Here is a 12,541-nt window from a genome sequence, read left to right as displayed (position 1 = left end):
TTTATTTCAATGCAAGCTAACTTAAAATTAACATATTTTATTTATATTGTATTTATAATGCAAACTCTAATTAATTATAGTACACTTTCAATTTGAAGGAGGGGCAATTCTTATGAGGTACCTAAACCAAGTGCCTAAACTCTAGTTTCTACTTTCAAAAATATAACAAATGTTGGACGGATTCCTTTTTATCAATTGCTGTAGCAGGTTTTTCGCACACCCGCCAATATATTGCTAATCTCATCATCCTTGCGTTGTTGTTGCTGCTGTTGTTGCTGCTCAAAGAGCATCTCCATGCCAGGAGCAGGACTGCCTGTGGTCAGGGCTCCATTTGCTGCAAAGTGATGATGATGCGGATGCGGATGTGGATGCGGATGCGGATGATGATGATGATGCTGCATAACCATTGCCCCTGACTGAGGGGCAGCTGCTGTTGTCGCTGTCGGAGGATGAGGAGAAGGAGGAGGTGCTGCTGCTGTTGTCTGCTGTGGCAGCAACTGTGTGGCAGCCCCATTGGCCTCATAGTAGTTGCCATAATGCAGATAGCTGCTCTGCATGGGCTGTGCATAGGCGGTGGCGCCACCCGACCCCGTCGCCTGCTGGAACGGCACCGCCAGCTGCAGCGGAAAGGCGGCAAGGCCGCTTGGCGCACAAGCGCCACCTGTTAGCGAGTAGGGCAACTGTGTGTAGTAACTGGTGCCAGTTGGCGGCAACAACATGGCATTGTTATACGCCTCCGCTTCGTAGTCATCGTAGTTTTGATTCGTATCAGGATATTTGGCGCACTTCTGTTCGGATGACGCCTCCTTGAGCTGATCATAGTCCAGCTCATTGGTCTGATAGCGTAGAAAATCCTCGTATTGCATGCCATACGCATTGGCATTCACACTGGACAGATAATCATTGGACACGGTGCCCAGTTGGCCGGAGTTACAGTTGCTATCAGACATGGCCACCGTGTAGCTGCTCAGATCGCTGCCGGAAATGGAGGTGGATATCGATGTGGACGTGGATGTGGCCAGTGTCATGCTATTGTTACTGCTGTTGCAATGTTGCTGCAACGTGTTGCTGCCACGCATCGAGCTGCTGCCCTCGTCATCGGCACTTGACACGGGCGGATAGAAGGTGCCCTTCACTGAATGCCCGTGATCCAACAGTCCACGATTGTTGCACGTCACGTACATGCCACGTGCAGCAACCACTGCCACCGAGCTGGCCAAGGGATACGAGGCATAGAGACTATGCTGTTGTTGCTGCTGCTGCTGCTGCTGCTGCTGTTGCTGTTGCGTCTTGGATTTATCCTCCGCCTTGGAGAGCTTCTCATTGCGCTGTTTGCTGGCCCGACTTGGCGGCGGCTTTGTTAGCTTCTTTAGCAGCAGCGAGTTGTCGTAGGTGGCATTGGTTGCGGCTGGAGAGGATTCACTGCAATTTGCAGCCATGGATTCAATTTGCTCTGTGCTGTCCGCATTGCTGTAGCAATCCACGGAACTGGGTGAATAGCTTGGCTTCAATGGCTGCTCGTACAGATTGCCCACATTTTGGGGCGTCGAGTTGCGGCTGTCGTCGGTGGGCGTGTTGTAGCTGCCACTTGTGGCCGTTGCCAGTGGCGGCGTCGTCAACTTCGGCATTGTCTTCGCCGCCCCCGTTGCCGACTGAGGTGAGGATTCATTCTGCTGCTCCTTGGCACCTGGTTGCATGGTGCGCAGCTTGGATTGCTTTCGCCGCCGGGGTCGATACTTGTAATTCGGATGCTCTGTCATGTGTATGACGCGTAGACGCTCCGCCTCCTCCACATAGGGACGTCGATCCTGAGGCGTCAAAGAGCGCCACTTTTTGCCTGTAAACAGAGAAAAGAGAAGGAGAGACGGCTTTGCCTGGGAGTGCTTTAATTGTTGGGAAGTGGTTGAACTTACCCAACATTTTGCTGAGATCAGCGTTATGTAGGTCGGGATTCTCGTCGGCCAGTTTCTTGCGCTCGATCTTAGCCCACACCATGAACGCGTTCATTGGCCGGCGAATGCGCGACTCTTTGGCACTTTTTGACTGATTACCGCCTGGTCTATACTTCAAATCGCTGGGCATGGCCTTGTGCCGATCCATATAGCCACAATGTGGTGCGCATATTTCACCCTTGTAGTCATAGCTCCACATGGACGTCGGCTCAATCGGCGAATGCGAAGCACCGCCACATTCCACATCCTGACCACTTCCCACCATTGTGGCATGTGGATGCGACAAGAATTTGTTCAGCATCGATGTCCCTCCTCCGCCCAGCAATGGTATATTACTGCTTATTAAGGACGCAGTGCCTCCTCCGCTCACACTGTACGCACTGGACACCATCGGGGAGTGGCTGTGACTATGCACCGACAGCGCCGCCTCATTCATCGAATGCTCATTCTCATAACCCGTGCTCTGTATGGCTGGTGAGTGGAGGCTGGGCGAGGAGTGCTCGCTGCCCTGTCGCACATGGTAGATGCTATCGCTGGGACTCTCGTGCAGCAATCGCCCATCGGCCAAGTAGCCAACATGTTCCGGATAATCGCTGCCCACCGTCGAATGGCTATATTCCGGTGTCCGGGACACATGCGGATATTTCTTCGCACTAAAATGGTCAGAATTTAGAAAAGTTATTAATTAATGAATGATAGATAAATGGACAAAAGGATAAATTTATTTACTTAAATATAAATTCGATGGTTTTCAAAATTCTCTCATTAAAAAAAAAAAAGTGTGGTTCAAATTGACAGATCAATTCTGTAAAACTCTAAAAAAAATGTACTTTAAACAATAATGATTATGTGTAATATCGTTACTTCTAAAACTCCTTTTCTTAAGAAATAGTATTTAAGAATTTCATATAATTTCTGTATTTATTTCAACAGTTTCCAGCTAACAGATATACATACAAAATTATTAAAAATTTCTTTTTAAAACTTAGGGACTGTTTTTCAATGTCTGTTTAAGGGATTTGATAACTATATCAGAGATATTTTGTCGCAAAATGTATAGAAATTAATGTTCAATTTCAACATATCTCGGTCCTTGGAATTGACAACGCTATTAATTTCTACCCTTCATAATTGATTTGATTTATTCAACTTAAATATATCTGAAGTTTTAAGAAAGAAACATTTAAGCTTTTGAAGTAAGCGATTGAAAACATAATAAAGCTAGACGATTAAATCTAAACTTTAGATTTATTTTCTGATTTGAAAAATACCATAAATTTATTTTTCGTGATCCCGTGGCTCAATGCTTAAAGTTAAAAAAAATCTGTGTTCGATTTCCACCCTACATAGCTTAAGGTGAACAGTCATGAATAAAATAAAATAAAAATATATGCACCGTCAAGTTGTCAAAAATGTGTTCTTAAAAGAATGAAAGGAAAGCTAAACTTATAAGTCAAATTAAAAAAAAATAAATAAATAAAATGGAACTATTAAATGTGTGGATCTTTGATAAGCTCATTAAAATCAAATCCAGCAATTAGTTTTTTTTTTAAATGGAAATTGCCTGTATGTATGTATGTTATATATTTATACTGAATCTTAGATTATACTATTTAATAGTAGTCATAATTAATACCGGCGAAGCAAACCGAAACAAATATAGGTTTCAGTTCTTACATCTTTTTACATCAGTATGGTAACGAAAATTCTTTTATTTCAAAAAGCAGAGCTCCTAAAAAATCCGTGAGTACTTATTTCTTAAACTGTTTGCTCACTTCAAAACAGGACAAATTTTGATTGGCTCGGTTTCTTCCACATAACACTTTTTTCAGCGCTTTTGTTCTATCTGTCATGTGTTTTGTTCTGAGTAACAACACAGAAAGTGTCTCAACTAAAATAATTTAGAAAAAAAAATCTCAACAAACAATACTTTTTTTAGGAGAAAAATTAACTAAGTGAAATTCGAAGGTGTTGAGTTTGTCACTTATGTTGTATGTTATTTTCACATTTTTTACAATTTTAAAAATAAAACATTAAAAATAATATTTTTTACTAACACTTTGGAATTGTTTTTATTTTGTAATTGCTCATGAAAATATAGGTTTAGAAAAAATGTTCATAAATTTATGTCTAAGCATAACAGAACAGTTGTTTTCCAGACAATTTTAAAGAGAAACTCAAAACTTGTTAGCTGTGAAAAAAATATAAACTATTGAGATCAATATTCCAATTTGAATAAAAAAAAATAAGTTTGAAAAACAATGATTATAACCTAACAACATAATTTAATTAAAAGCCTGATTGTACTGAAAATAGCCGTTAAACACGAATCGGTTTCTAATCGGTTATTGCGGTTTTAATAATTTCGGATTAATACCATAAAAAAGTTTTGTTTCGGTTAGGGTTTTAGTTACAGTTTCCAATTTCAATCGGTTCATTCCAGTTACGGCTTTAATCCCTGATTAATACTAATTAATTAAAGTTCCTTAAGTTATCTTTCAACAGAGATTGTTATCTTCAAAGGTTGTTGAGATGCTAATTAGAATTGGAATCGGTTAAACATGTTTCGCTTTGTTTTTATGAGCTACTGTTGAAAATTACGTAGAACAGCTCAGAAATGTCGACGATGTCGGGCTTATAATGATATTTAAAAGGGCTGCTAAATACGTTGACAATTTTCACGTTGTTGGCACGCACACAGAAGAAAATAAAAGGTAAAAACGTTGCGTTTGTATCAGACACCAGAGAGAATAGAGAAGAGAGGAGAGGTAGGAGGATGGGCTGAAACTGGAACTGGAACAGATCCAAGCTCGAAGGCTGCCTGCATCGTTGCGCTCCTTAATGTCAGTGGACATAAATGTAAATTGGGCGCGTGCAGCTATTGTATTATCAAAGGAGGCCGCACCGCCGAAGCACCGAGAGCCGCCAACCCGCCAGCCGTTGTGCCACCGTCGCCAGGTTGCAGGGTAAGCAAAGAAGCTGTAGCCTGTGGCTCTCTCTGACTCTGTTGGACTTGGAGTTGGAGCAGGAGCAGGAGCAGAAGCAGACCTTTATGCATAACTTTTAAAAGTTGCGACATATCGACACATTTCAAAGTAATTCGGCTTCCAGGAATTCAAGCAGAACGAAGCAGCAGCGGCAGCCAAACGAGACAAGTTTAAATATTACCAAAGCTCAGAACCAGACTCGCTCCCTAAGGGAGAACCCAGACTCCAAGCTCCCAGCTTCCAGCTCCCGGCTCCCGGCTCCCGATGCCCGACTCGCTCCTGTCTCGGATATATTCTGGGCCTGACTGTGTGCGTGTCTTGGCCCTCGTTCGATTTGTTACCGTTTGAATTTATTGCTGCCCACTACACTTTTGGTCTATTGTCTTTGCGGTCGAGACCCTGTCTTGGCTTGTCTGTCTACCTCTTTTGCCTACCAACTTGGGGCCCTGGAACAAGAGCTCGGCCTAATTGTTAGCCTCCAGTCTGCAGTCAGCAGTTAGCAGTCTCTGTCGCAGCTAGGCGCTCTAGTTTCAGAGAGCTTTCTTTGGCCAACAGTCAGCTAAGCCGACAAAACTGCCAAAGAGTTAAAGCCCAAAAACTGGAGACCTAGAGCTTCGACTCAGACCCAAGCCGAGGTCCATACCGCATCTGGATAATTTATTGAGGTTTCCTGGTGACATCGTTACGTTTTTGATATTCGGTTGCGGCTGCCGCTGCCGCTGCCGCTGCTGCTGCTGCTGCTAAATACTTGGCCAAGGTACACAAAATTATACCGTCCTGATCTGTGCGCCTGTCCAACTGGTCTCCCCTCTGTCTCTGTTTCTGTCTCTGTGTCGATTCGCTTCGATTCGCTTTGCTTTGCTTTGCTTTATCCTAAGCGCTCGCTCACGATCCACGACGACGCGGCGGCTGCTGCCAATGGCTTTGCTTTTGGCTTAGCCCCGGTCCGAGACAGTCTTAGCCATGGCCCTGATTTTAAAATAGGACACATACAGTGGCCGGTAAGTTGGCATTTTTATGCGCGCAAAATGTCAACATCTTTGCAAAATGCCACATATTCCACATTGCGGTCCTCTGTCCGCTCCTCCGTCTTTGTCTTTGCTCGTTCTGCCTCAGCTCCATCCTCCAGTCCTCCAGTCCTCCAATCCTCCGTCCACTGTCCACTGTCTCCCTATTCACTGTCCTCTGTCTGCTGTCCAAGTACTGAACGTCCGCACTGACTGTGTGTCGACTGTGCAAAGTTTTGTTTACGACAACCGCAACGATGACTCTGCTGGTGGTTTCAACAGTGCCGGTTTCTGCAACTTGGCAACTTGGCAACTTGGCAACTTTGCAACTTGTGGCTGCCGCAAAGTAGGCAACTTTGGGCTCTGGCCTTAACAAGCCCCAAAACTTCATTCAGAAGCCGCATTGATCTGGAGAGAGTGTCAGCCCTTTAGCATATTGTGATTCATGTGTCGCTGCTCGAAGACAGCCTTTTAAGTTTCTGCACTCCCTCCGTTTCCTTCTCTTTTACCCCCCTTATGACTAAACTTGAAGTACGCAGAGCAACTCCAAAGACAATCGAATTTGCCTGCCACAAAAGGCGGCGGCGTTTTGTAGCTGATTCCACATAAGAATTCGAATATCATACATATTCTCTGTAGATTATAAACCGAATCCGAATCTTTCAACAATATACTCAGAAAATATGCATATTAGTTAGTTAGTTGTTGAGAAAGATTAAGCGAAAGTGAGGAAGTCTTACTAGTAGATTAAATGACATAGCTATGTTCACACGTTCCAATTATCTGGCTAAGTATTTGCTTTCTTCTTTCATACGAAAGCTCAGAGAATTCTAACAAATTTCCCCCGCACTAATTCTTTAAATATTTGGAACGCGAGAACTTAACTTAAGTTTACAAATTATTTCAACAACTAACTATTTTTTTAATTTATTTAAATTATAAATTTATTATATTAATAAAATATTTATATATAAATAATTTACTTCAATTATTAAAAATATTGCTAGATTAAAACACTATAACATAAGTTATAAAGAAAATAAATAATTTTTTAAGGTTTTAAATCGGTGAAAGTTTTGAAATTGTATTGTATCTGTCAAAAGTACTTTCTATTCAGAGTAACTCGCATGTTATCATTGAACAAAATCAATATAATTATTGTAATTACTGAAGATAATAAAATTTTAATTTTTCAAATATATAGGGAATGTGTTTTATTTTATTTTATTTATATTTCATAAACTCCTGACCCTAAAGTTTTGCTACTTTTATATTTTTATGCATATATTGTTTTTGTTTTGTAAGAACATATTATATTTATCTACTTTAACTTCATCATAAAATCAGTCAGATAACAAATTTTTAAATTTGATTATAAAGTTTTAAAATAGATTTTAAATGAACATTACTAAATTATGTTTATTTTGAAAATGGAAACTGAAAGGATCCAAAACCCAGAATATAAAAAGTTGTAAGGGTCTGGGGGTATTCAAAAAATGTATAAGTGATTAATTGATCCAATCACATGTCAACATTTTTTTAAAAAGATTCAGGTAAGCCCAGAAAAAACTTAACCCGATCTTTATAATTGGATTGTTTTGTTTTATCTTCAATTTTAAATAGCATATGCATAATATGCATATTTTAAAAATTTTTCTATTAATGAAATATATATATATATTTTAACAAAAAAAAAACCATTCTCTAGTTAGAAGTCCGAATGAATACTGTGAATACTATCAATCTACAAAATAAAAATTAAAAAAAAGTAATTATTACTATTACTTGTAAGATTTCATAATTATTACTAATATTTTAAAATTTCAAATCACAAAACAATCAACAAATGCTGTAAAAGTTTGACTATCAAATAAGATAATCTTTTTTAATCCTCATTGTCCCCTCATAGACTCATCCAAAAACCAAGCTATCGAATCTGAAGTCTCAATAACATTCTGTTTTCTATTAATTGCTTTTTTAATTCTCGGATTTTATATATAGTAAGATACATAGCTAAACTGTGAAGTACACCTTAAAGATAAAATTGTAATCTTATGGGATTTACAATAATGTCTTTTAGCAATAAACTAGGGAAGTTAACAAAGTGATTCGGGCAAATAGGGATGATATTTAGGGACGGGTTTTTCAATGCCTCCTTAAGTTTTATCAAAAAGTTATTTTTGACATTAATTTCTATACATTTAACGTCAAAATTTCTAAAAATCCGGCCCTTAAGAATTTAAATTGAAGGGCCGATTTTTCAATGTCTAATTAAGGGGTTTCATAACTAAATCAGAGATCTTTTGACTTAAAATGTATAGAAATTAATGAAAAATTTAAAAATATCTCTTTGATAAAATTTAAGGAGATATAGAAAATCCGGTCCTAAGAATTTTTTAAAGTGACTCTTAAATCTTTGAATTCAGTTAAGTGAATATAGTATTTGATTCACTAAACATATTTATTATGTTATTCAATTCTTTGATCTCCTTTTAGCCGGCCATATTGAGCGAGCATGTAAACGTGGTAATAAAAGCCATTTTGGTTTCAGCGGCCGCAGTGGGTGTGGCCTGTACAAGATGCAGCATCTGCTCTGCTCCATTTGCAGTCTATTGGTTGGTGGTGCCAGGCGCCCCAAAACCCGAATACATTTGTTTCCTACTCATTTCATTTTGCCTTTACAAAAACCAGTCTGAACAGTCGGGCCAAGACGGGCAGGCCAGGCCAGGCCAAGACCTGGGCCCGTTGTTGCTGCTGTTTAGTGGTTGCTGCGGTTGGTTTGGTGGTACCAAGGCGACTGTGGCCCAGGTGTGATGTACTGGAATAACTTAACGACGCAGCTTAAACGCATACATATGCATAACTAGTCTACATCTGTGTGTGTGCGTGTGTGTGTGTGTGTGTGTGTGTTTGGTGTGTGTAGATGTATGTAGATGTTGACCAATAAGCATAAACAGCTTCAGCATCCGGCCCAGGGAACCGCCATCTTAGCGCGTCTGTCGCTGCTTTAATGAACCGCACCAACTACAACTACACGGCGTGAAGGTAAAACGCAGCTCTACCTGTGCCAATCTCTTGGCTCTTTCATTGGGTACGAATGAGAGGCCCACCAGAGAGACAAGACGAGTCTGAGACTTTGAGACTCTGAGGTCTGTACGCATGCGCGCGCATTTTATGGGCTGCATATAAAGATTTCTACCTGCATACATATATATATGTACATACATAATTAAACTAATGAAGCAGATGAGAAAAAAACAAGTGGTGCTGCTCTTTTAGGGCCCGATCATTCAATTCACGAGCGCCCCCAAAGCAGCCGAAGCCGAACTACGAATGGTTATGGTTCGGCTAATGAGGTTTACTGCCGTCGCCAAAGAAATAACGAAAGACCCAGTTCTCACACACAAAGCCATTTTAAATGACTGAAAAAAATCTTAAGAAAAATGTACTGAAATGTAATGGATTTTATCACGCACATACAAACACCCTCGCACAACTTGCCTTACATACAATTAGATATATGTATGAAGGGAAATAAAAATACTACATACGTCCATATATAGAGGGCTATTAAATATTGTACAATAATTAAATATTAAAAATCTATGTAAGTTAGTTTGGTATTTTAGGTATGTGCATAAATTCATAGCTGGTTCATAATCTTTGAATCAAAGTCTTCCTAAAATTGTTTGAATTATACGTAGTATAATTTTCCTAATCGATTAAATCAATACCTTTCTACAGTTAATTATATGATTTGTATAATCTGTGTTAAGATTAATTTTCCATTAAATATTTCAACACTTGACTATAATACCAAAGCAATTTCCATGGTAATAATGATAAAGGAGGGTTTATTAAACTTATTAGCTTAGACGCCAATTAAGTTGTCAGTATGTGATTTATATTCTTATTAAGCTGAACCTGTGTAAATTTAATTTTTTCTTTAGTTCTGGGTATTTCAGTTCTAAAGAGAGATCAAATTTTGATAGGGATGATAAAACCACTTAGCGGAATTATATTCTTATTAAGCTGAACCTGTGAAAATTTAATTTTTTCTTTAGATCTGGGTATTTCAGTTCTAAAGAGGAATACAATTTTGATAGGGATGATATAACCACTTAACGGAACTTGATAATTAAATGTTTGTTTATACTTATCGTATAGTTCGCTAGTTAAAGTATATAATAGAATACTGGAAAGTGATTCAGAAAATGCAAATCAATTGAGATTAAAGCTCAAGTTAGCCAGTTTTAGAGTTAGCTAAATTGATGTGTCTACCTATTAGGCAGATTGATTTATGGAGCAACATAAAACCAAGCTGAAACCTTGACGCATACACATTTGTCATTTGATGTGAGATCTTCAACAGGATGTCAGAAGACAGAAAAAAGAGGAGAAGATTCCAAAAAATGTGACAAGCTTTCGTCTGAAATTGCGTTAAAAATATTTCTACTTTTTGTATAAATATATGGAATAACTTTTCTTAAGATATGTATTCCGTTTGAATGTGGTAAATTTGATGCTTAACTTTAAAGCGGACACTAGAAATAGCTAGTTAGAAAATAGATGGGTATAATGCTATGTAAATATCATGCATAACTATCAAAGTGTTTAGATCAAAACTAAATCATTTTAATGAGCGAAACCGCATGGTGACCTCTCTCCCATTTACCTAACCGACTTATATACAATGTTTTATAGTGCGCCTCTGGGTTTTTCTCATAGTTTGAAAACTTTCTTGCTGACCACGTTGTTCTCTTGGTTTACTTTCCACTTGACCAATTCCGAGTCCGAGTCTGAGTCTGAGTCTGACTCAAAGTCTGATGTTTTAGCTGAGAGTCAGTCAAGACGGTTCTATCTATCTAACTAGCTAAACACATACAAAACTTCAACATTTACATTTACATATTCACACAGAACGCATACAGTGAAACGAAAAGCGGACATACGCATACAAGTGCAAGTGCTTTATAAGTAATTCTGTATAGTTAGGAGTGGGGATATCAACGGAGGTCACACTCTGAACTGAAAATCTAAGCAAACTTACGTAAATACATACTTATGTATATGTTTTTACGTATATGTATAAATACTTTATATATATTTATCCCCGTCGCCGTGTAGCTGTCGTGTTTTAAGACCTGTATCTGTATCTCTAGCTTTGTATCTATGTGTGACTAAGTCTTGAAATGCCCCGCGCCTTCCATCATAGTGTGTGTGTAGATATATAGATATATAGGAGAGCTAGCGACATATACGAAACATCTAGAGAATTTCCTCACCACTACAAGCGCATTTTTCCATTTTTCATTATGGTTATTATCTTGGAAGATATGTATCTTCGCTACGGTTGGATATAATTAAACAGCGAGAAAAAAAATTATTTTTTTTTTTTGTTTTTTTTTATTTTAGCATGGGAAAAATGTAAATATTACTTGTAATTTGTTAGCAGATGATGTGGATGTTCGTGATCATATGAGGGTTCCATTTTATACGGCGGCTACAGCTACAACAGCGATCGTGGTAACGGTGACTGCGATGATGACGACGATGGTTGCAGGTTGTTGTGGTTCTCCTTGTTGTTGCTGTTTTTGTTGCTGTTGTTGCTGTTGTTGTTGGTGGTGGTGTTGTTGGTGGTGGTGGTTTGGGCTTTGCTTTAGCTTTAGCAGGGCCGGCAGCATTTTGCTTAATGTTGCATTATTCCGTTAGTTTTTTCCCTAACCGACTGCTGGCCGTGGTACCATTTGGCCCAGAGTACCAACTACCAACCATAAATTTGCTGTTGAAGTTGTTGTTGTCTTTTAACTGGCATGTGTGAATTTGTGTCTATTTGTTGTGTCGCTGAATTGTTGTGCGGGTGTATGTGTGTGTTTTTGTGTGTGTGTTTTAATTTGTGCTAGTTTTAAGCCCTAACCCACATTAAGCACTCGCCACTTGAGGATATTGCAGTAATGATTTTACTTTTGCTTGAATTTAACACTATCTTTTTTTTTTGTTATTCAACACACTTTTTATTGGAATCTGGATTGTGATTCATAAAATGCATCTTGTTTCACACACTGGATATCTTTTGCTTTATATAGAATTTTGATCGATTTTACCGTTGGCAGCTGCTATCCCACGTTAGCCAAGATCAAGAGGTTGGCGAAACGCGTTTACGATCACGAAAAGTCTTGCGACGACTAATGAACGTATCTGGTGCTTAAAATCAAGGGCTTCAGCATTTCACAAAAATAACAAAAACACAAACTGCGCTCGGGTTGCTATCGTTGTTGTTGTTGTTGTTGCCTTTGGCTCACAACTTTACAATACTCTTGGGAAAATGCACAGCACAACGCATTGGCATATAACCGGGCCTATATACTATTATACAGATACAGATACAGCTACATCTACAGTATGAGCAACAGATACAGATACAGATACACGCTGTATGGAGATATTTATGATTATAAGCGCGACTCGCAGCTGCCGGAGATGTGGCAAAAAGTCAGAGCCACATTGAACCACGCCGATGACGAACCGCAAGCTAACTAACTGCCAACTGGCAACTGGCAACTTGGCTTAAACTGTTACTGCGCTTGCGACTGCC

At 39.2% G+C, this 12,541-nt stretch overlaps 1 protein-coding gene across 1 annotated transcript; it reads right to left on the bottom strand.

The window, feature by feature from the left end:
• Positions 1-31: 31 nt before the first annotated feature.
• On the bottom strand, positions 32-11,539 carry LOC117784518 (putative transcription factor SOX-15). Its single transcript, XM_034622269.1, has 3 exons — positions 11,385-11,539; positions 1,914-2,605; positions 32-1,837 (listed from the first exon to the last, which is right to left on the bottom strand). Exons 1-3 carry the CDS (start codon positions 11,435-11,437, stop codon positions 192-194), a joined length of 2,391 nt encoding a protein of 796 aa, XP_034478160.1. The 5' UTR covers positions 11,438-11,539; the 3' UTR covers positions 32-191.
• Between the last annotated feature and the right edge of the window lie 1,002 nt (positions 11,540-12,541).

This window comes from Drosophila innubila (genome assembly GCF_004354385.1).
Source record: "Drosophila innubila isolate TH190305 chromosome 2R unlocalized genomic scaffold, UK_Dinn_1.0 1_C_2R, whole genome shotgun sequence".
In the NCBI taxonomy this organism is placed as follows: Eukaryota; Metazoa; Arthropoda; class Insecta; order Diptera; family Drosophilidae; genus Drosophila; species Drosophila innubila.
The sequence above is the reverse complement of the archived record's forward strand: the minus strand, read 5'-3'. Positions and strand labels throughout refer to the sequence as shown.

Excerpts from the sequence above, each read along its gene's own strand:
- LOC117784518 (XM_034622269.1), bottom strand. The coding sequence starts at position 11,437 with ATGGAACCCTCATATGATCACGAACATCCACATCATCTGCTAACAAAT. Across the intron at positions 2,606-11,384 it reads CATCTGCTAACAAATTACAA|TGCGAAGAAATATCCGCATG; the intron begins GTAATATTTACA and ends TGACCATTTTAG. Across the intron at positions 1,838-1,913 it reads TGATCTCAGCAAAATGTTGG|GCAAAAAGTGGCGCTCTTTG; the intron begins GTAAGTTCAACC and ends CTCTGTTTACAG.